The following is a 22,267-nucleotide window of genomic DNA, read 5'->3' as shown; positions in this document are numbered from 1 at the left end:
AATACATGTTCCCATACTTTGCCAAAGAACACCCCACACCCTTGGCACCTAGAAGGCTTCAATACACCACCAGCTGTGCCCCGTGGGAAACTCCTCCCCTCTTCCCACACACAGTTGTCCCCAGGGGAGAGGATCAAAACAAGAACCCACAGTTGCCACATGGAAGCTGGCAAAATTCATTCAGAGAATGTGTAAGCTATTCCCTGAGACCTCTAGAAACATCTAATGTTGAGACTTTGGATAAGAGTCAGGGTCCTGCAACAGCAGCTACGAGCAAGAGCAAGAAAAATACAGGTGAACTGACATAGATCAGGCTAGACAGTAAAACTGTAACATTCATATTGCCCCAAAACTCTGTACTCAAAAAAAAAAAAAAAGTAGCTTTTGAATTTAATGCTTCCTTGATACTACAATTGCTTCTGTTCTCTAAATAAACTGCAAAGGTGAGTTAATAGTCGAAGACCACCCTCTATGCTCGCTATAAGTGAAAGGCTGTTCATAGTAGTAAAGGCTAGAAGTGATAAATTTTTTAAGTATAACAGATTCTGACAAACTGTGAGTTGATAGGCAAATATCCTGGAAAGTTTCAAGGCACAAGCCCTTCAATTTCTCCCTCCCCCTGCTGCTGCTTACTACTGTGCATATATTTTTTTTTTTTCAAATATTTCAGGATTTGTGTTTAAAAGATCAATTCTGGATAAGTATGAAGGTTTCATCCTAGAAAATGTCAATGAACTGAAGTTCACAAAGAAAACAGCGAAAGAGAAAGCAGCAACTATGTCACTGATTGAGCAGAGTTTTCTTCATCTTTTATGCATCACAAATTTACATTCTGATGACTGTCAGTGTTATGTGAAGGAATTTCTATGAATAGACCACATGCTTTTAACTACTTTTTACATTTTGGGAATTATTCTGTAATACTTCCAAAACTTTATTTCCTTTAAATGTTAATTGAACACTTAAAGGTTAGTTAAGTAAAGGTATTGAACCATAATGCCCTTTCCTTCTTGCAAAAACATAACCTTTCTTTTTTGTCTCCTATCTCATTAAGTCACTTTACTAGTAGAAGAACTAGTAGAAGAACAGCGTTAGGTTCATTTTGATGAAGACCATCAATTCCACATAAATGAATTGGGGCCAATATTTCTTTATAAAAATACATATTTTATATATATTTGTTAGTAATGTCTTACTTTAACTTATGTTGACAATTGTGTATTTTTAAAAATCCAGATAAGAAACATTTCCCTTGGCCAGGCGTGGTGGCTCACGCCTGTAATCCCAGCACTTTGGGAGGCCGAGGCGGGTGGATCATGAGGTCAGGAGATCGAGACCATCCTGACTAACACGGTAAAACCCAAACTCTACTAAAAATACAAAAAATTAGCCAGGTGCGGTGGCAGATGCCTGTAGTCCCAGTTACTCGGGAGGCTAAGGCAGGAGAATGGCATGAGCCCGAGAGGTGGAACTTGCAGTGAGCTGCGATCCGGCCACTGCACTCCAGCTTGGGCAACAGAGCAAGACTCCGTCTCAAAAAAAAAAAGAAAAAGAAAAGGAAAGAAAAGAAAAGAAACATTTCCCTAAAAGTCCCTTGGCTAAATCTCTATCATCATAACACATCTTTTCCCCATTTTGCTTGGTCAGAAAACACAATTCCTTATCCATGTTTTTCAGAACTTTCTTATGGTATATGGCTTAAATCACTGTGTATGTGTTTACTGCTCTTAAATCATGTGTTTTTTTACTTTTCTTTGAATTAAACGACAAACAGTTTCATGCCAGTGCTTGGTTCTATACTTATTTTCTGTTTTATTCATCCATTCTGCCAATATATACTGGATGTCTACTACGTGACTACCACCATGTTAACCACTGGAGATTCTGCCCTCATAAAGATAACAGGGCCAAAAGGGCTGTGTATGTTCTTGTTTACACAGTGGAACACAATCAACATATGAATTAGTAATTTCTCTTCCATTTGATCCAAAATACATTTTCTGTCAGGTGGTGATGGCACAATCTTCTCCTTTTGCTATAAAATTCCTAACATTTCCAAAACTCTTGGCATTTGACTCCAAGAATCGACATACATACTGAAGTCTGTTAAAATGCTGATTACCTGATTACCCCTAAAGCATTTGGGGATGGGGCATTTCAAGCCCTCAACATGCAGTCACTATTTTCAAAAACCTATTAGTTAACAAAATAACACACAAGCATTGAAAATTGATGAGAAAATTCCTGACCTTGAAGTAACAAGCGTGTCTTACAAATAATCAGGGATTTAAAGGTTTCCTATCTAATCTTTAATCAAGCCCAGGCAGAGAAACATATCCTAAAGAAATGATTTTAAACTCTGACACTTAACATTCAGATTACACTCAGTTCCCTAGAAGGCTCATTGACTTTCCCATGATCAGTATCACCTCAGTGCTGATAATGCCAAATGAACATCTCCAGCCCTGACCACTCTTAGGCATCCTCAAACTCCATGTTTCTAACTGACATTCCCACCCAGATGTCCCATCATTAACTCAAATTGAACAAATCTAAAGGAGAACACATCTTCATTCTGATCCATCCCTACGCCTTATCAGCTTCTCCTAATGGTTTCATTCTGTCAACAGAACTGGCATCCTTTTCATCTTCTAAGCTTTCAAACTGGCAATTACCTTTCAGTCACACTACTGACAATTTTTCCTAAAAAAATCTCTTTCAGGTTCAACCCTTCCTTTCCATTCCACAGCCAAAAATCTGGACTAGGGAAATTACATGGTAACTAAACATTTCCTAATTTAAATTCAATTAAATTCTTCAAGGGGTTCTAGCCCTGTACTAAATAGATCAGTGAATATCACAGATATATTTACTACTATAATAGAAAAAATAGTGATTACTTTATATGTAAAAAATTCTACTTCCACTAATGTCATGATTCTATTTGCAAAATAAATGTATTGCTTTCTACATCATTTATGATTTACAATATAAAGGATAATTATGAAAAGTACTCCTTTGATGCTAATTACCTCTTATTTTATGTCCTATTTTGTACTCTAAAATAAAAATTATAAACCATATTAAACATAAAAAGTGATATTAAGCATTAAAAAGTAGCACATATAGAATAACTTGATCACTATGAGTATTGAATAGCAGCATCCAAAGTATGTATGCCCATGTCTAAATATAATGATAGCAACAGGAGGCCGCCAAATGCCTAGGCAGACATGGGTGGGTACTGGGTGAAACCCCAACTCTAGGCCGAAGACAGTTTAAAGCTTGAAAGCCAAGCTGCAAATTAAATCCATGGGCAGGATTGAGAACTTGTCTTTCTGTTTGGCGTGCTTTCCTCTGATTGATCCCCATCCTTCACCTATTTTACATATACCTACCCTTTCCTAACTGGTTCTCTTTTTTCTTTCTTTCTTTCTTTTTTTTTGAGACAGTCTCACTCTGTTACCCAGGCTGGAGTACAGTAGCACAATCACTCCTTACAGCAGTCTCAACCTCCTGGGCTCAAACGATCCTCCCAACTCAGCCTCCCAAGCAGCTGGGACTACAGGCTTATGCCACCATGCCTGGCTGATTTTTTAAAAAACTGTTTATAGAGACAGGGTGTCACTATGTTGCCCACACTGGTCTGGAACTCCTGAGCTCAAGCAATTCTCCTGCCTCCACCTCCCAAAGCACTGGGATTAGAGGTGTGAGCCCCTGTGCCTGGCCTAGAATAGATTTTCAACAGACAAAATAGGTTGACAGATAGATGATACCCTGTTAATGCTATATTCTGCTTTCATTAGATATCATCTTATCATGGCCATGACAAACTGCCACAAACCAATGCTAGGATTCATTATTATAAAATAGTACATGCAGATGCTTCCAAAGCTGAATTATATCCTCACATTCAAGACCCATATCATTACAGCACCAAGTAAATCACTTCAATTAGTTCAAAACATTTATAATAGAAAACTGCCACACGTGATGATCGCCTATCATTAAGTATTTCGTTCTCTGTTTTCATTTAAGTACTAGTTAAAGGTGCCTGTATCGAAAACAAAGTATACAGTTATCCATTAGACTAAAGAAATACAGAGTCAAAATGGAGCATCCATAATACCCTGGACATTTTGACACATCTGGTATCTATGTCAAGCTAACACATTTTTCTTTAAGCAGAAACAATGCTTGTCATCTGTAGAACTTTAAATACACTAACCTGAAAATGGTGGCAGATTATCAATATCTAATGTTTCTCTCAACTTCCCAATAAGAGTCATAGAGATACTTTAGAATAGATTTCCGCTTCCAGCAATATAGCTGATTAGTTACCCAGAGGGACTGTCAATTTACAGAACACCTAAAATGCTGAATAGATTCTTTAAAAATATCTTCAGATGAAAAGCTAACTTGGCAAGACATTTTTAAAAAGTTCTCATTACTCACCCTCCAAACTCCCCAATGGGGAAAAAAAAAATGAAAGCACTAACCCAGACACATAACCAGACACTGAAGGCCAAGACTATCGTAGGAACATCTACCAAACTCTACTGGTCTACAGCTTTTACAGAACCTCAAAAGGTAATACCTCCAGAAAAGGGGTGATTTTGGAGAAAATAACAAAGCCCACCTACAGAAGAAAACAGTAAAGAATTGTGTCTGGTTTTGCCTTGACTCTGGGATTGGAGATAAGGGGCTTCTCTGCTGGAAAATTCTAACCACAAGGCGACACCTCTGCTCTCCACCATGCAAGTTTTGGGTTAGAACTGAAACTACCTAGTTGTAAAAATATATGCTGATAATTTGTATTTAAAGTGATTATTCTTTGGTAGTACTCCTAGGTAGAATAGAAAGATTATCTCCCAGGGAATGTCAACTTAGACTACAGCTCAGTTAACAATTGAACCCAGAATATGGTGAAATAATCTCTTCATAGTGCTGAGAAAAAAAAAAAAAATTGACAAGCTAGAATTATATACCCAGTGAAAATATATTTTCAGAACAAGGTGAAAAAAAATAGAGAAAGAAAAGCAGTGTTTGGTATGACCAGAATCTCACTAAAAGTCTTTCAAAAAGACTCATTTCAGTTCCAGCTACTAGGGACTCGGAGGTAGGGGGAGTGCTTGAGTCCAGGAGATTGAGACAAGCCTGGGCAACACGGCAAGACCCCCATCGCTAAAATAACTTTTAAAAATTTGCTGGTCATGGTAGTAAGCCTGTATTCCCAGCTGTTCGGGAAGCCAAGGTGAGAAGATCTCAGAAGACTGAAGCTGCAGTGACCTAGGATTGAACCACTGAACTCCAGGCTAGGCAACAGAGCGAGACTTTGTCTCTAAAAATAATTATAATAAATTAAAATAAATAAAATAAACAGACGTGTTTTGGGGAGAAGTAAATGATCCTAGAAGGAAGTTTTGTCATATAAGAAGAAAGGTATACAAAAAAATTAAATGTGTGAGTAAATCTAAGTGGGGAACAGGTGGTGGAAAGCAGGGAGTTGTGGGGTTGCTGAGATGGGAGAATCGCTTGAGCCTGGGAGGTCAAGGCTGCAGTGAGCCAAGATTGCCCCACTGCACTCCAGTCTGGGCAACAGAGCGAGATCCTGTCTCACAACAGGAACAAAGGAAAAATCTAAATAACATATATTTTAGGGGCACATCCATATATGGCAAAAGAAAGGCATGGGGTTGATGAGCCTAAGATTCAGAATAGTGGTTTCTTCTGGGGAGAAGGGTAAACAATGGCTTCACAGTAATGGTAACCTGCGCACCCATGGTTACATTTTATTAATACTATGCTTTGAACTGTACACATACAGCATAAATATTAGAGCCGTATCTCAAATGAACCTTTTCTTAAACTTAATTCAACCTTCTGTTCTCAGACAGTCTTTGATTACTCTGGGAGAGTTTACATTGTTGCTTTAAAATTTTACAATTTGAGACTTAGCCTTCCTTTAATCTGATCCAATTCAATATGGATTTCTTTTGATGAGTCATTCAGGGACATTTTTCAGCTGGTCACCATCATCTAGATAAGGACCCTTCACTTTTGTAATGTATAGACACACTCCTGGGTTTGCTTTGGCTTTTTGTGGACCCTTTCTAAACATCCCATACATTTTCACAAAGAGAATCATCAACTGAGTTTAAAAAGAATGAGATCAAGGGGACTGGGACTGGAGGGGCGGTGAGCCCCAGGGCACCTGGGCATTAGGCCCGGGCATGGCAGGCAGCAGTGGCCTGGGGGTTTCCTGGGGGAGGCCCACTCTCCAGCCCACTGCTGCCCCGGAACTCTTTCTCAAAAAAAAAAAAAAAGGATCAGAGACAATCAGAGGATCACAAACAATTCTTACTCTTAGTCATTCATTTGTACTATGAACTGAGGGGAGCTAGTCAAGTAGAAATCGAAGAAATCCTACAACAAATCACAAATCTAGTTTTGTTTGAAATATTTTCCCCTTGAAGCAGTATTCAAATTATCTATACATATAACCTATATAAATGTATTTGGTCTGGGACACTGTTTCTAACAGATATAAAGCAAATAAGTCTTCACTCCAATGCTTAAGAATTGATTATTTTCCCAACTGGTAATATGTGTTCACGCTTATTTATAAACATTTATCAGGCAAACTCTACCACCACTCTACCATCAAATGAAATGCAACTAGATCACATGTAAAGATGATCTAGAACATATGCCAAATTCCATAAAACTACAATGATTAATTAACATATATGACAATATATGGTGACCCAATACATTTGTCATCCGATGACTGGCTTTATGTTGGTTGAGCAGAGTTTATCCTGGCTTTATTCAGATGTAGTCCCACTCTAAGCAGTCACTTCTATATGACTGCTTACTGTGCCACCAACTAGTTACTCATCCTCTGAAAGTCCACCCTCTTGATGACATTTAACCTGTTGGCTCTTCTGAGGAGACTTGGCCCTAAGATCAGATAAGACAAGACCATACTTTCAGGATCTAAGGAGGATGCCTAACATTCCCAAGCTCTCCTTTAGGGAAGCTCAACTCTTCTCTAGACCTGTGACACCTCTAGTGCAAAGGGAAAGCACAACTTCACATGAGAGGCATACCGTTTAGCATCTGTTGTCTTTGTAATACTTCAAATCTTCCTCATGGATTTAGGGCAGCCAAAAACAAAGCTTCCCTATTTACAATGCTACTCATCACTGACAGAAAGTCTCTTCATCTGGAAGTAGTCACGTTTTTATTTTTAAAATTATATACAACATGGAACCTACATAAACAGAACCAAGCGGCTGTTCTGTTTGGATCTAGCATACTGAACATATTGACTGCGTGCATTTAGGATAATGAAGACCATCGGTATTCTCTTGGGTGAACCAAAGTCCCCAAAATAGGCAGCTGAAACCCAGGAAACTGTATAGATGAGGATAGGTTTCATCTCTCACTGCACAAGAAATTTCAAAGTCATCTATGACAGAAATATTTAGAACTGGTAGAAACACGAAGCATTAATCAAAATGTTATGTAAATATTTATTTGATATTGTATGGACTTTTTATGTTTACTTCCATGAAGACCTTTTATTCAATAAAGGACACTGGGTGGTTCTTATAATTCTCAGAAATATTTGAGAGATAAAACAGTCCTAAATATTCAAGAAAGGGAAATCCATAAAACTGAAAGTAAGTTTAACATAGAGTGCTCACCCATTCAGTATAGCCCTGTAGAGGGGACTGGCCTAACTAACAGGCTCCAGATATCTAATTGAAAATATCACAAAATCCCATGATATAACAGTTATCATATAAACTCTGTATCATGCATCTGATTCTAAAACAAGTAAAAAGAATGACCAATACAAAGAATGCTTATGATACAGCTCAGAATGTCTGCATCATATGCAAAGATCCTTTTCAAAAGATTATGAATAACACAGTAGAAATGAGCAGATGAAGAATGGAGAGAATGTTCAGTCTGGTTTACAGAGTAGGGAGTATTTCCAGGAGAAAGTAGGTTTTTTGTTTTTTTTTGTTTTTTGTTTTTTTTTTTTTTTTTTGGAGATAGAGTCTTGCTCTGTCGCCCAGGCTGCAGTGCAGTGGCACGATCTCGGCTCACTGCAAGCTCCGCCTTCCAGGTTCACCCCATTCTCCTGCCTCAGCCTCCCGAGTAGCTGGGACTATAGGCGCCCACCACCACGCCCGGCTAACTTTTGTATTTTTAGTAGAGACGGGGTTTCACTGTGCTGGCCAGGATGGTCTCGATCTCCTGACCTCATGATCCGCCCACCTCGGCCTCCCCAAAGTGCTGGGATTACAGGTGTGAGCCACCACGCCCGGTCAGAAAGTAGGTTTTAAGTCATATTTTAAAAGATAAAAAAGACACCTAAAGGATGGAAGGACAGGTGCAAAGGCATGGAGAAGAGCTAATGCAAGTCATGCACAGATTATTCAAAATCAAGACTTTGAGAGACTCTCCAATTTCTAGAGATTAACTAGAGATCCATTACAGCACTTAAAAACGGAAGAAAACAGGTGGCAATCATTGTGATCACTTCTTAAGAAAGAAAATGAATTGATGGAGGAAAAAGAACGGCTAGTCAAATCAAGTGATGTGATGCGCTAGACTGGAGAAAGTCTACAGACAAAGACCAACTAGAAAACAATAGTAGTCTAGTCCTATGGGCATGGGAGGTGAGAGTGAAAAATCTTCAATCAGTAAGAATGCATGATGAGCTGGGATCAAAGAAGAGAGAGGGGATGAAAAAAATTCCAGGAGATAAGAATTATAGGCCTTTATTGGGGGAAGGATGAAGACTAGGAGTTATTTTTGGGATGCTCCTTCAAGTACTAGTTGAATGTTTAAGTGTTAATTCTCTTTAGATAAATGGCCAGAAAGAGTGATAGGTTACAGCTAAATAAATGTCTAAGATACTCATCTCTACGTGTGTTCAGTTTGTTTCATATTTTATAGTTTGCAAGGGTTCTTAACATATACTCACATTTAATTTGTACAATAACCAACTTTTTAAGTATACATTTCCCCCCTTCTAAAGGCAAAAAATATACAGCTAAAAGAAGAAAAGTGACTTGCCCAAGGTCATATAGAGAATACATGACTGAAAGCCAAAAGAATTTTTTTTCCACTACACTGAGTGGCATTTTAAGTATAAACCACCGAAGAGCAGAAACTCCAAAGAGACGATGTGGCAATTTGTCATAGCACTCAAGGAAGAAAAGCAGACACCTTCTTTGCTTCTCCTGAGAAGCAACTAATTTTTCAATACTATTCAGCTATATACACTGAAGAAAAATTATAAAATGAAGGCCAAAATATGTACTCTTATTTTTCTCACAAAGCTGAAAGACTTCATTAAATGGTTCTGTCACTCAGAATCCTTCACATGGGATAAAATTAATGATCATCTTATTAGTAATTGAACTACCCTTTCATTTTACTAAAATGCTGCTTATTAATGCAGAAACGGAGTCCAATGCCCCTTATACTGCATTAAGTAAAATTAAGTCTTTATTTTTTGACACCTAATTATATATTTCACAACATAAACAATAATGAATGTCAATGAAGACATTTATAATGTCATCTAATACTGGAAGAAGATGTTTTAAGGGATAATTTAATTTCTACTCTGACTTCCAATGACAAGAGATTGCACAAAGTGTTTTTAATTAGTAAACTTTCTGTTACTACTTTTTATTGCTGTCCAGCAGTAAACTCCCCAACCCACTCGCCCACCTGCATACCACAGCAAGGAAAAACAGGTCAAACAATGGGCTTTTAAAAATCAATAAATGGAGCATCTTATGAACCAAGTTGTGATCCCAGATTGACTATATGATGTAAACCTCTCTGAGCCTTGGTTTCTCCTCCCGTGAAATAAGGGAAATGAGTAATTTATAAAGCTTACTTCAGTTTTAATTTTGGTGGCCTCTGATTCTACGACAGAGATACAAAGGCAAATAATTTTTAATTGACAAAAAAGATACATATTTATGCTATACAAAATGATGTTTTGATATATGTATACACTGTGGAATGACTAAATCAAGCTAATTAACATATCCATTATTTCACATACTTAGTTTTTTGTGGTGAGAATATTTAAAATAGACCTTAGCAATTTTCAAAGCTGCAACACACTGTTATTATCTATAATCACCATGTTCTAAAATAAGTTTCCTGAACTATTCCTCCTATGTGAAATTTCATATCCTTTGATCAATATCTCCTAACCCCCACTCCCACCTGCAGTCCCTGGTAACCACCACTCTCCTCTGTGCTTCTATGAGTTTGACTTTTTTAGGTTCTATATACTGCATAAATGAGATCACACAGTATATGTCTTTCCATGTCTGCCTTATGTCACTTAGCACAATGTCCTGCAGGTTCAAAGATTTCCTTCTTTTTAAAGGGTAAATAGTGTTCCAACATGTACATACTATGAATTGGAGCACAATGTGTATAAGGCTGAAGGGAATGGTCACACCTTAGTAAATACTTCATAAATGAAAGGTTCCACAATTTGGAGAGAAGAAAAAAGAGATATTTTAAGCATTCCATCAGGTAGAATTCTCCCTATCATACTGGCCTTCATCCATATGCTTTCTAGACATTCCTAGGAGGGAATCCTGCTTATGGTCTTTCCTGTAAAGTGATACCTCTATAGGTTACTCCTATCTAACAACTATCCCCTTTGCCTGCTGTCATATACTAAACCCATTCTCCTACTTCTGATCAACTGAAAACACTCTGGAAGCCACATTTTAGAACTGCCATCTAGCTTTGCTATTCCCTAAGTATTTATTATATTTTTCAATGCTTTATTAGAACAAATACTCAAAGTTGATATTAAATCCTAACTAGTTATTCTGAACCGGTCACACCATTCCTGATTAATTATTTAATATGACACATTCTTGGCTGGGAGTGGTGGCTCAGGCCCGTAATCCCAGCACTTTGGGAGGCCGAGGCAGGCAGATCACCTGAGGTCAGGAGTTCAAGACCAGCCTGGCTAACATGGCGAAACTCCATCTCTACTAAAAGCACAAAAATTAGCCAGGTGTTGGTCTGTAGTCCCAGCTACTCAGGAGGCTGAGATAGGAGAATGGCTTGAGCCCAGAAGGCAGAGGTTGCAGTGAGCTGCGATTGCGCTGCTGCACTCCAGCCTGGGCAACTGAACGAGGCTCCGTCTCAAAAGAAAAAAAAAAAAATTATTCTACTGCCAAACCTTCAGAAAAGGTCATGTTTTTACTTTTAGGTACTTCGGTTTCTACAAAATATTTTCTAGTAATACTCAAACTAAAAAAATACAATTTCATTCATTTTAGGTATTGATAATTTTATATAGCCATGATTTCAAATACTCTCATATATTCTAAATGATTCTAAATATAGAGTATATGATTCTAATATCACCCAGTATACTAAAATAAAACAAAATCTAAACAAAAAATATGCAAATACAAAAACACCAGGTTCCTAAAACATTTTCAGATCACTTGCCTTAAGGACCTCAAATTATGATAGCCTCATCTCAGTTTTTAATAATAATACAAACATAAATAATACAAACATTGAAAGCCAAATTTTACAACACCAAAGACATGAATAACTTACAGTAATATAAATCCAACAACACATTAAAGCTGTTGGAAACAATTGATGGATAAACTTTTGTTTCATTTATTGAAGCAGAATATTTTTAAAAATCTATAGAATATGTATAAATATTAAAAGGTTTTGATGGCATTCTAGAGTCCTCATTCTCACCTACTGCAGTCCCCTCAAAGCAGCTCTTGCTTTAACTTTCCTTTGATTTCTTTATCTAGAGGCCCCTTACTAGTTTATTGTCATTCAATTATATTTTTCTACTCTAAAGACTACATTTCTCTTGTCAGCATGCAAATCAACTAAAATACAACATAAAGCATGAAAAGTAAAGATCAAAGGGGTTAAAGTGAGGTTTCTGAATAGTCCCCTCAAAAATAGTACACTACTCCTGGATACTTCCTTTGTCCCTATTTGATATCTCTATTTCTGGGATTCAGACAGTACAGAGAAAGGAAGAAGCCCCAGGAGAATTATCACCCTGCTGATAATTCTTTCCATTAACATCGAAAACTGAGGGCTGACTATTCAATTGTAAGTTTTGAAGGAAAATATTTCAAAATACCAATTGTAACTGCACTGCTCCTACTCACTGGAAAAGACATTTTTTGTGTGCCTATCATGTAACCAGCAATGTGCTAGGGGACTGCTTCATGTGTTATTTAATTTGATCCTTTCAACAAACTTACTAGCTATTTAAAAGATAAAAGAAAATGGACTCAGAGAGGTTAGGTAACTTTCTCCCATTCATATGGCTGGTAAGTGGCAGAGCTGGGATTCAGACCCAGCTCTCTTCACTTCAGAGTAGAAGTTGTTACCGTGATATTATTTTATTTATCTAAAAGACATATTTAAAAAACAAAACAAAAATAAATAAGTTTTTAAAAATGGTGTAAAGTGAATTGCTCAGCACTATTAAACTATACATGTAAATACTATGTGGTAAAGGGGGGAAAAAAAGCCAATTCACACTGATATGATTGCCTGTATCCAGAGCTAGAAAATAATTATGACCTGTACTTTAAGCAACGCTTGACTAGGGGTATCTGCAATGTAATGGGAATGCACTCTGCCTTAAGATGAGAACTTCCCATTCCTGGGATATAGAATTTTTCAATGTACAGTATCGTTTTGTTTGAACCTATACTAATTAAATGTCCAAAACCTGTCATGAAGTTCATAATAAACATAGAAAATAACAGCAAATGACAGGGAGCGTATTACATTCTGAAACTACTACATATACTTCAGAAATAAAAGTAATTCTTAAGACAATGGTTCTCAGCCAGGGAAAATGTTGCACGCCAGAGGAGATTTTTCAAAGTCTAGAGGCATTTTGGGTCGTCACAACTGGAGGTGGAGCTGCCACTGGCATCCAGTGGATAGAGCCACAGATACTGCTAAACATCCTATAATGTACAGGACAGCAGTCAAAAATAAAAAAAGAGGGAGAGAGAAAATGGGCCCGAAACACCAATAGTGCCAAAGTTGAGGAAACCTGATTTAAGCATATGCTTTCAGCACTTGCTAAATACTTTTAAATTTATTCATTGTGTAATATTTAAGACACGAAGATGGATACAAAGACAAAGAATCTACGTGTCTACCACTGAGTTTAAGAAATTAAAAGAGTTAAATTTCCCTTGTGTATTCCTTCCTGCGTCCCTAAAATATTTTAAAGAGATTAGTTAAAATACCCTTATGTTATACCCATTATTATACTATGTTAAAGTGTGCCATAGCATGTTAAATTTTATATTATATTATGTTAGATTATACTATAACTATCCCAACTCTTTAAAAGATTTAATAACTAGGTACATTTCTATTTTACATAGGAGGATATCTAGAATTATAATAGAACCTTGCAAAAAGAATGTAAAGATTTATTCCTTATGTATGGAAGGAAAGGTTTTGATTATCTCTTTAGTACATAAGAGAAAGTAGTTTTATAGATACGATCAATTACAAATGTGTATAATTTGTTAAATACATGACTAGTCAATAAGCTTTGGACTTAAAACAAATTTGTATGCTACAAAAAAATGAATAGGGAGCTAGCTGGGAGAGGAAATCATGATTATTCTCTATCACTTTGATAATTCCATCAAGGACATTACAGCCTTGACTCCCTGTCCCCTGAATCTCTTAGGCTAAGTGTCTAATGCTTTTTGTCTAGCAGTAGCCTCACAGCTAGTACTTAGAGTAGGGGTTATGGTATAACCTTGCTTTTCATATCCCAGTTCAGATTTTGGAAGTTTATATAAGGAAAAAGAGGCCACCTACCAAGTTTTACACTTGTTTTTGTTTGTTTGTTTTTGAGATGGAGTCTCGCTGTGTCGCCCAGGCTGGAATGAAGTGGCATGATTTCGGCTCACTGCAATCTCCACCCCCCAGGTTCAAGCAATTCTCCTGCCTCAGCCTCCTGAGTAGCTGGGACTATAGGCACTCACTCCTACACCTGACTAATTTTTGTATTTTTTTTTTCAGTAGAGTCAGGGTTTCATTATGTTGGTCAGGCTGGTTTCAAACTCCTGACCTCAAGTGATATTCCCTCCTTGGCCTCCCAAAGTGCTGGAATTACAAGCACGAGCCACTGCGCGCAGCCCCAAGTTTTACACTTATGAGGAAATTCCTGTTCTACCCTGACCATCATCTCATTTCAACAGACCCAATGGATCTATAGTATGAAAGAACCAAAATTTTAATGAAGTTCTACCATAAAGAAGGCAGCATAAAATATGATTTCTGAGGTCGCACCTTACTGAACTGTTAGTAAGACTTACGTTTTGCTCAAAATGTAAATAGGCTCAATTTTTTTCTTTCTTTTTTTTTTTTTTTTGGAGATGAAGTTTCACTCTTGTTGCCCAGGCTGGAGTGTAATGGCACGATCTCGGCTCACTGCAACCTCTGCCTACTGGGTTCAAGCGATTCTTCTGCCTCAGCCTCCTGAGTAGCTGGGATTACAGGCGTGCACCACCATGCCTAGGTAATTTTTGTATTATTAGTAGAGACAGGGTTTCACCATGTTGGCCAGGCTGGTCTCAAACTCCTTGACCTCATGTGATCCACCTGACTCAGCCTCCCAAAGTGCTGGAATTACAGGTGTGAGCCACCACACATGGCCATAGGCTCACTCTTTTATATTTTAAAAACATTTTGCACAACCCAATTAGTACAAGAAAAAATTAATTGTTTAAAGCTACCTTTTCTTTCTCTGTGAACAACAACACAACTGGTGATAGTGACAAATGAAATACTGGCATTAATCAATAATAGACATAGAGAGAATAAAAATAAGCAGCCAAAACATTTGCTTGGAATATGTGTAATTATAACAATAGACTGAAAGTAGCAAACAAGGGTCAAAGGAAACTTCAGTAAAAGAAAAAAACAACAAACAATTTTTTTAAAAAATCACCTATTTAAAAGCAAAAGACGCGAAAGAAGAGCAGCTCATAGATAAAAGAATTTTCAGACCGCAAAAGCATGCCATAATTATTCCACCGTGATGATAAGTAAGAAAGAAATGTTTTATGATTGTTACTGTCATTGCTACTGCTTCATTTTCCCTAAAGACTTGTGAAAATGAACATGGTGAATACAAGTTGTTATTTAAGAGAAAAATGTTTTCAAATTCTACAATACTAATGCCATTATAGCCTTAATTGATATACTTGTAGTCTTCTAAAGTCATCAGCCCTCGTAAAGTGAATGCACACATGCAGACTCACAAGCCTGCATAAAATACAGATGGTCGATAGCCACGTAAGTAGATCAATGATTACAAAGATGGATTGAGGAGACAAAAACGAGCTCTACTATTACACATGCATGAACTTCCTGACTGTAAGAATAATTATACTCTAGAACTGGTTAATTGAGGGAAGTTGAAGAATCTTTTTTCCCTGCAGAATCAATAGATACCCATCTATCTTTGATGACTTAGGTGTAGCATTGCCTGGAATCAGCGGAATGGACTGGATGATCTTCGTGTCATTCTGATTATTCTGTTGGTACCCAATAATAAGTTATATAGATCATATAATCTGTTTTGAGATGAAAATCACATTTGGGAAAACATAATCATGTGGCAATCTATAAACACCACACACTGAGTACAGTGCTGGTTACTCAAATGGGCGTCAGAAAAGTAAAACAGCCAATATATGTAGAAACTATTGGTGGGGCAAGGGAGGGAGGTTGTGGGGGGTAGAAGCAAGCTGGCATATTCCCATGTATGCATTGTAGAGAAACATCTATGGAGGTATTTCTGTAATTTCCAGGTATGGAGGCATCCGGGAGTTTTATTTCACCTTGGGTATTACTAAGTAAAATTAAGGTCTTTCATCAAAGAAAGGATTTACTTAGGAAGGAAGAAGAGAAGGGAGGGAGGAAGGGAGGGAGGAAATGAGGAAGGGAGGGAGGGAAGAAGGGAATGAGGGAAGAAGGGAATGAAAGAATGTAAGCGAAAGTAGCAGGAAGAGAGGAAGGAAGGAGGGAGGGAGAGAAGGAAGGAAGGAAGGAAGGAAATGTCAAAAAACAAACAAACAAACAATGCAAGTGGAAGAAGAACAATAGATAGGACACCAGACAGTTGCATGCCCAGTAGGAATGCAGATGTCCCTTATAAGGGAGACAGAGACCAAAATACCACAAATAAACAGAACATTTGCTTAAGGAATACAGGTGTCTGGTATGTAGTGCAGACTGTTTCAAGAAAAAACTATAGAAAAATAACTATTTAAACTAAATAAGTCATTATAAGCTGACATAATGAAGGAAATACCTCTTTTCCCAATCTCCTTCTCTTATTCATCACTCTTTAAAAGCCTCTTATGTTGGCTTTGATGATACACTATAGCATCCTGGCCTTCTCTCTGATATGCTGACTCCTTTTGCTCTGATTTCTCTAATACCTCCCATCCCCTTGACTTGTACGGTCCCCAGATATGCAGTCCTTAACTTTCCATTTGTTACATTTTTCATGAGGAAACTTAAGAACTTCATTGGTCCTGATATTCCAACAGTCACTTCTTTGCAAATGACTCCAAAAATTCTTATTTTCAGTCTCAGCCTCTATTCTGACCTCCAGTACATTTTCCAATGTAATGTTATTTGTAAAATTTTTCTCTTTTGCCCTGAAAGTATTTTCTCCCCTACCTGATTTGCCTCTCAGTGTCAGGGCTACAACCATTATCTCTACTACCAGGATTTTTCAATTAATCATTCTTTAAAAATTTCTTATTTACCCAAATTCCCTTTTGTCCTGCTTCTGAAATAGTCAGGGCTTTATTACACCTTACGCTGGAAACTGCAATGATGTCCCTTATGCTTGAAACTGCAATGATCTCCCTATGTCAAGTCTCTTTACATCAAGCCATCTGACATACTGCAGCTAAGAGTACCTTTCCTAAGCACACAATTTGACCATGACCAAACTCAATAGCTCAGCATTCATGTTGTCTACTAGGGATCAAAACTTCTGGTGTATATAGGGGTTAGGAATGAGTCAGAGTAAGTAAAATGCAATAGGGAGTGGTGGGATCTGTGGCAAACTGGAGAGTGTGTGACATTAAAATTTCACTAATTAGGCACTAGAAAGGCCAAATAAAACATAGGTGAGAGAAAGTGAGAGGTAGAGAGCGTGAGCACCTGTGAGTCACCAACTTGCTATCTGTGTGCCTCTACAATATGACCACCACCAAGTTACTAATATTTTATATGCTCTTTCTCATTGCTACCCTATATGACCTCTTATCTATACCAGAAAAATAAAGACATTATCCTTTATATACCTCAAGCCTTTGGCCACCATTCTCTTATCCTAGCCCTCTCTAACTGAATCCTACTAGTGTTTCAAAGTCTAGAACACTTCTTCCAGGAAGACCACCTTAACCACAGCCCACCCTAACCTACAGTTCACCTTCTGTGAACCTCTATATCAGGATAAAATAAAATAAATAGGATTACATAAAATACCAATTACATTTAAATAGTTATCAACATATTTACCAAAATAGTGATATAATGATAGAAGTGCTTGATTAAAGCATTAAAAATAATCTCTAGTCACAGCTCTAATAAGTACTGTAATTTTGAAGTATTAATGACTGTAACAGTATTTCAAGATATCTGCCACAACTGTAATGTGATATGAAAATATTTATTATTTCTATTAGTGAAAAAGTTAGAGGTACTGTTAATACTACTTTGGTCTGTTGCCTACACTCTTAAATAATATGCTAAATATTAATTAGAAGCTAATGAAAATAAAGATGTAATATTCTTCACATACAAGTTTAGGACCCCCTGAATTCTCTCCATGGGTCCCCAAAGAGGGCTTTGAACTCCAGGTTACCAACCCATGCTTTATCATATCTTGACAAATTATTCTGCAGCAATAATATACTATCTTGTATGCTGATCATCTTTTTTTTCACATATTCCTTAAGAATATAAGTATAAACTCCCTACCTAGAATCATTTGCATGCACTAATGACCTCAAATAGAACATAATTTTATTTTTCCCTTCACACATGCACCACTTTTTTCAAACCGCTCATTTCATTACTCTGTCAATGCTCTATATACATATTTTTTTTTACCACTGATATCCTAAAAAGCACTGACTGATTGGTCTTAGATTTTTCTCTCAGTAGATCAAATTAAATTATACTGAAACAAATTTTGTAGGCTAGAATAATGATTCTAAAAGTTACAAAAATTTAGTACACATTATTTGACAGTAACTCATAATTACATACATTAAAAACTCCTCGACAATCTCAGGATATGGTGTACTTTTAAATGTTTCTACGTGCTACTGCAAGTATTTTAGGTCATTTCAATTTTTCCCACATAGAGAACTCATTTTCTAGCTTAAATTTAGATATTTTGAAATAAAATGAAAATTGATGTTTATTAATAATCTTCAACTTGGTGCTGGATCTTGCTGATTAAATAAAAGTTTTTCTGATTTTTTTTTAAGTAAGACAATTATCCTGCCAAATAACTAAATCCTATTAGTTGTCTGCCCAGCAAGAGCCTATTGACCCATACTGGAAGAGAAAATACTACTACTGTTAATTCAAGTCTCTGGGAAGTGACGTATCATTAATTGCTGTTTGTTTTTGTTGCTATGAGGAGACAACTATGCTACATGAGCAAAAAACTATAATTATGCATGGATGGAGTTTAGCACTGTAATCAAATAGAACTTACAACAAAGTTAATCTGATGATACACATTTAATGCCATGCATTATCGATGTGCTACATGGTAATTAGACATAAATGGTAAACAGCTCATATGAATGGCAAATTGATGTTACTTTTCCATCACTGAAACAAATGTTCTGGAATTGGGGGGAGAAAAAGGTGCTACTGATTATAGTCTTTTCTCCTGACAGAGGGAAGCCATCTCTCTTGGGAACTAGAAAATCATGTAATTATTTCTACCCAGGAGCATGCATCCTCTTTACCAGAAGATACTCAGCCATTTTATTTGTCTAGATAAAAGCAATACTAACCTTAAAAACTTGGCTGAGTTACTCACCACTTAGGCCCTATACCCGTACCCAAGTAGCACAATTCCAATTATGTATATTATACTACATGTTAAACTGTTTTCTTTCCACAAGCAAAACTAAGAAAACGGGTTTGGATCAAAAAGGGTAAGGATTGAGAAGAAACTTTAAAGTATCTGGCACTGAGAAGGAAAGCAAGTTGGCTTTTAAAAAGTCCTCAGCAAACAGAAGCCATGAAATTGGTGGGTAAAGCAGGATATGGGTAACATGTACAGATTCATGAAAAAGATAAAGAGACAAAGGCTTAGAAAAAGGAATGGAGGTCTAAAAGCAAGAAAGCGATGACATAGGTCATCTTATTAAACCTTAGTCCTATTTTAAAAACTCATGCCTAGATTTAAGACATATACATGAGGTAAACTTTCATGTAAGCCTACAATCCAAAATAGAGGAGATTTCCACAGAGATACCACTTGCTCAAATTATGTATGCAGGTTCTCTGAGATTTACAGAGTTTGCAGGGAATGTGGCAAAACTGTTAAAGTTATAGAATAAGCTATTTAACTATTTGATGTTTTTGTTTTGTTTTGTTTTGTTTTATTTTGTTTTGAGACAGAATCTTGCTCTGTCACCAGGCAGGAGTGCAGTGGCACGATCTTGGCCCACTGCATTCTCCACCTCCCAGGTTCAAGTGATTCTCCTGCCTCAGCCTCCTGAGTAGCTGGGATTACAGGCGTGTACCACCACACTCAGCTAATTTCTCTATATTTTGAGTAGAGACAGGGCTTCACCATGTTGGCCAGGATGGCCTCGATCTCCCGACCTCATGATCTGCCTGCCTCAGCCTCCCACAGTGCTAGGATTACAGACGTGAGTCACCACGTCCGGCCCTATGTGATGTATTCTAAAACTCAAAACCAACTGCATGGCTCAAAAACAAAAAACAACAAAATTAAGAAAAACAGAAAAAACTACAATGACTATATGCTTCCACAAAAATCTTTACAGTTATTCCTTTCAAAAATTAAACCAGACAGGGCCAGACATACTAAGAATTCAAATAATGCGTTAGATCCGTATAGTCCTTTATTATACAAAGCACTTTATTTGGTTAAATCCTCACAATGACCCTGTAATTGCAAATGAGAAAATAGAGGTTTAGAAAGATTCAACAGTTTGTTCATGGAAGGCAGAATAATATAACGGCTTTAGAGTCAAGATAGACATTGTTTTGAATCCCAGCTCTGGTACTTTGCCACTTACACCACTTACAAGCTTTGTGAAATTGGGCAATCTCTCTAAACCTCAGTTTCCTTATTTGTAAAATGAGAATAATAGTGCTTATCTCATAGGATTATTGTAGGATTCAATGAAATAAAAAATGCAGACAGTGCTGGACATAATCAGCAATACATGTTATGTACCCAAACAGAGTTGGGTAAAAGTTACTCAGCTTAACAATGGGTATGTTAAATACCCACTAATTTTCAGAAAGCTGTTTAACCTCTTGACCCCTCAGCTTTTTCACCCATAAAATTTTAAGAACAATATATACTTAATGGAGCCATTTTGGTGATGAAGTACATGTAATTGTATGTACAGTGAATAATGGACAGTGATATGTCTATATATGCATATGCTTATACTGAAAAGGATATACAGCTTATAAGTGGCAGAAACAGAATTAGAACCTAGATTTTCTATACTGAGTCCTCTTACTAGCAACACAGCTAGATATTCCTGATTTTATTAAACTACTCAATGTCTTTTTAAAAATCTAAATATAGAAGAGAATTTTCTTACAACTCCATTGAGAAGAGAATAGTCCAAAAAAATCTGTGAAAATGAATTTCAGAAGGAAAATATCCAAGTTACCTGAATTAAAGCCTCACTCAGCAGGTCTTCATTAACCTCCAGAATAATGTTTCTTATCTCTTCATATGGCATGCGATATGATCCCAGAAAGATGGCTAAAATAAAATTTGATTTTATTAAAAGTAGAACAGCATCAACATGTTAAAGTCCTAATAAATGCCTGATTTTCATTTCATAGACTCAAAATACGAAACTTGTCACTAATACTAATTTACAGAATTATGAACAAACAAAAGTTGTTCCATTCGATGGACTACTCACTCTATCCATTTAGACAAAATGGCCTATTTTCTCGGGCTCTAATGTTTATAGTTAGTGCATATTTACACACAAAATAAAATTCCTACTAATGACTATATGCTTATGCCTTTTAGATTAGGATGATACACAAAATGACCCATGAAAACTTAAGAGATTTTATTTCAAGTTGACCTTTTTATTTAATGAAGAATTTAGTGTGGAGATTGTCAGATGCATTCAACACAGTATTTCTCAGGAAAGACAATAAAATAACCAAATAAAAAATTATATCCATCTACTCCGCAATTCTCCCACATAAGAAAAAAATTAAAGTGCCTAAATCATCAGTGTGCTTTGCATTCCTGCTTATATTCCTGTGGTATACTATTGCTTACTTTATATACTGACTCACAATTTCCCCGGCCAACTTTTTCTTAAGTGGAAATCTATCATATCATATTAGAATAATTCAGCAAATTAAACCCAGAATAGCTAAGGATTATTCAGAAGGTACTTGCAACAACATGTTCCATTAAACATATTTTTTAAAGAACACAGACGTGTTCTTATCACCAGAACTTGAACGTTTCTTTTTTTTTTTTCTCTCTCTTTTTTTGAGACAGAGTTTCTTTCTTGTTGCCCAGCCTGTAGTGCAATGGTGCGATCTCCGCTCACTGCAAACTTTGCCTCCCAGGTTCAAGTGATTCTCGTGCCTCAGCCTCCCAAGTAGCTGGGATTACAGGCATGCGCCACCACACCAGGCTAATTTTGCATTTTTAGTAGAGGCAGGGTTTCACCATGTTGTCCAGGCTGGTCTCAAATTCCTGACCTCAGGTGATCCACCTGCCTTGGCCTCTCAAAGTGCTGGGATTGTAGGCATGAGCCACCATGCCTGGCACCCAGAACTTGAACATTTCTAAGAATTTTTTTTTTTTTTCATGAAAAGGTCTATATGCCTTCAGCCATACGAAAAGAAAACAAAATCCTCACTC

At 36.9% G+C, this 22,267-nt stretch overlaps 1 protein-coding gene across 5 annotated transcripts in view; it reads right to left on the bottom strand.

Moving 5' to 3' along the window:
* The window catches only part of DIAPH2 (diaphanous related formin 2), a 919,127-nt gene that overhangs the window by 515,599 nt on the left and 381,261 nt on the right, over positions 1-22,267 (bottom strand). For all 5 annotated transcript variants that reach the window (XM_065538079.1, XM_065538080.1, XM_065538081.1 and 2 more), the window contains one exon: positions 21,036-21,130. In XM_065538079.1, the coding sequence (XP_065394151.1) occupies positions 21,036-21,130 (95 nt within the window). The remainder of the gene's footprint in view (positions 1-21,035; positions 21,131-22,267) is intronic.

The sequence above is a fragment of the Macaca fascicularis genome, chromosome X (genome assembly GCF_037993035.2).
Source record: "Macaca fascicularis isolate 582-1 chromosome X, T2T-MFA8v1.1".
NCBI classification, from domain to species: domain Eukaryota; kingdom Metazoa; phylum Chordata; class Mammalia; order Primates; family Cercopithecidae; genus Macaca; species Macaca fascicularis.
Note: the sequence above shows the minus strand (reverse complement) of the source record. Positions and strands in the feature narration are given on the sequence as shown.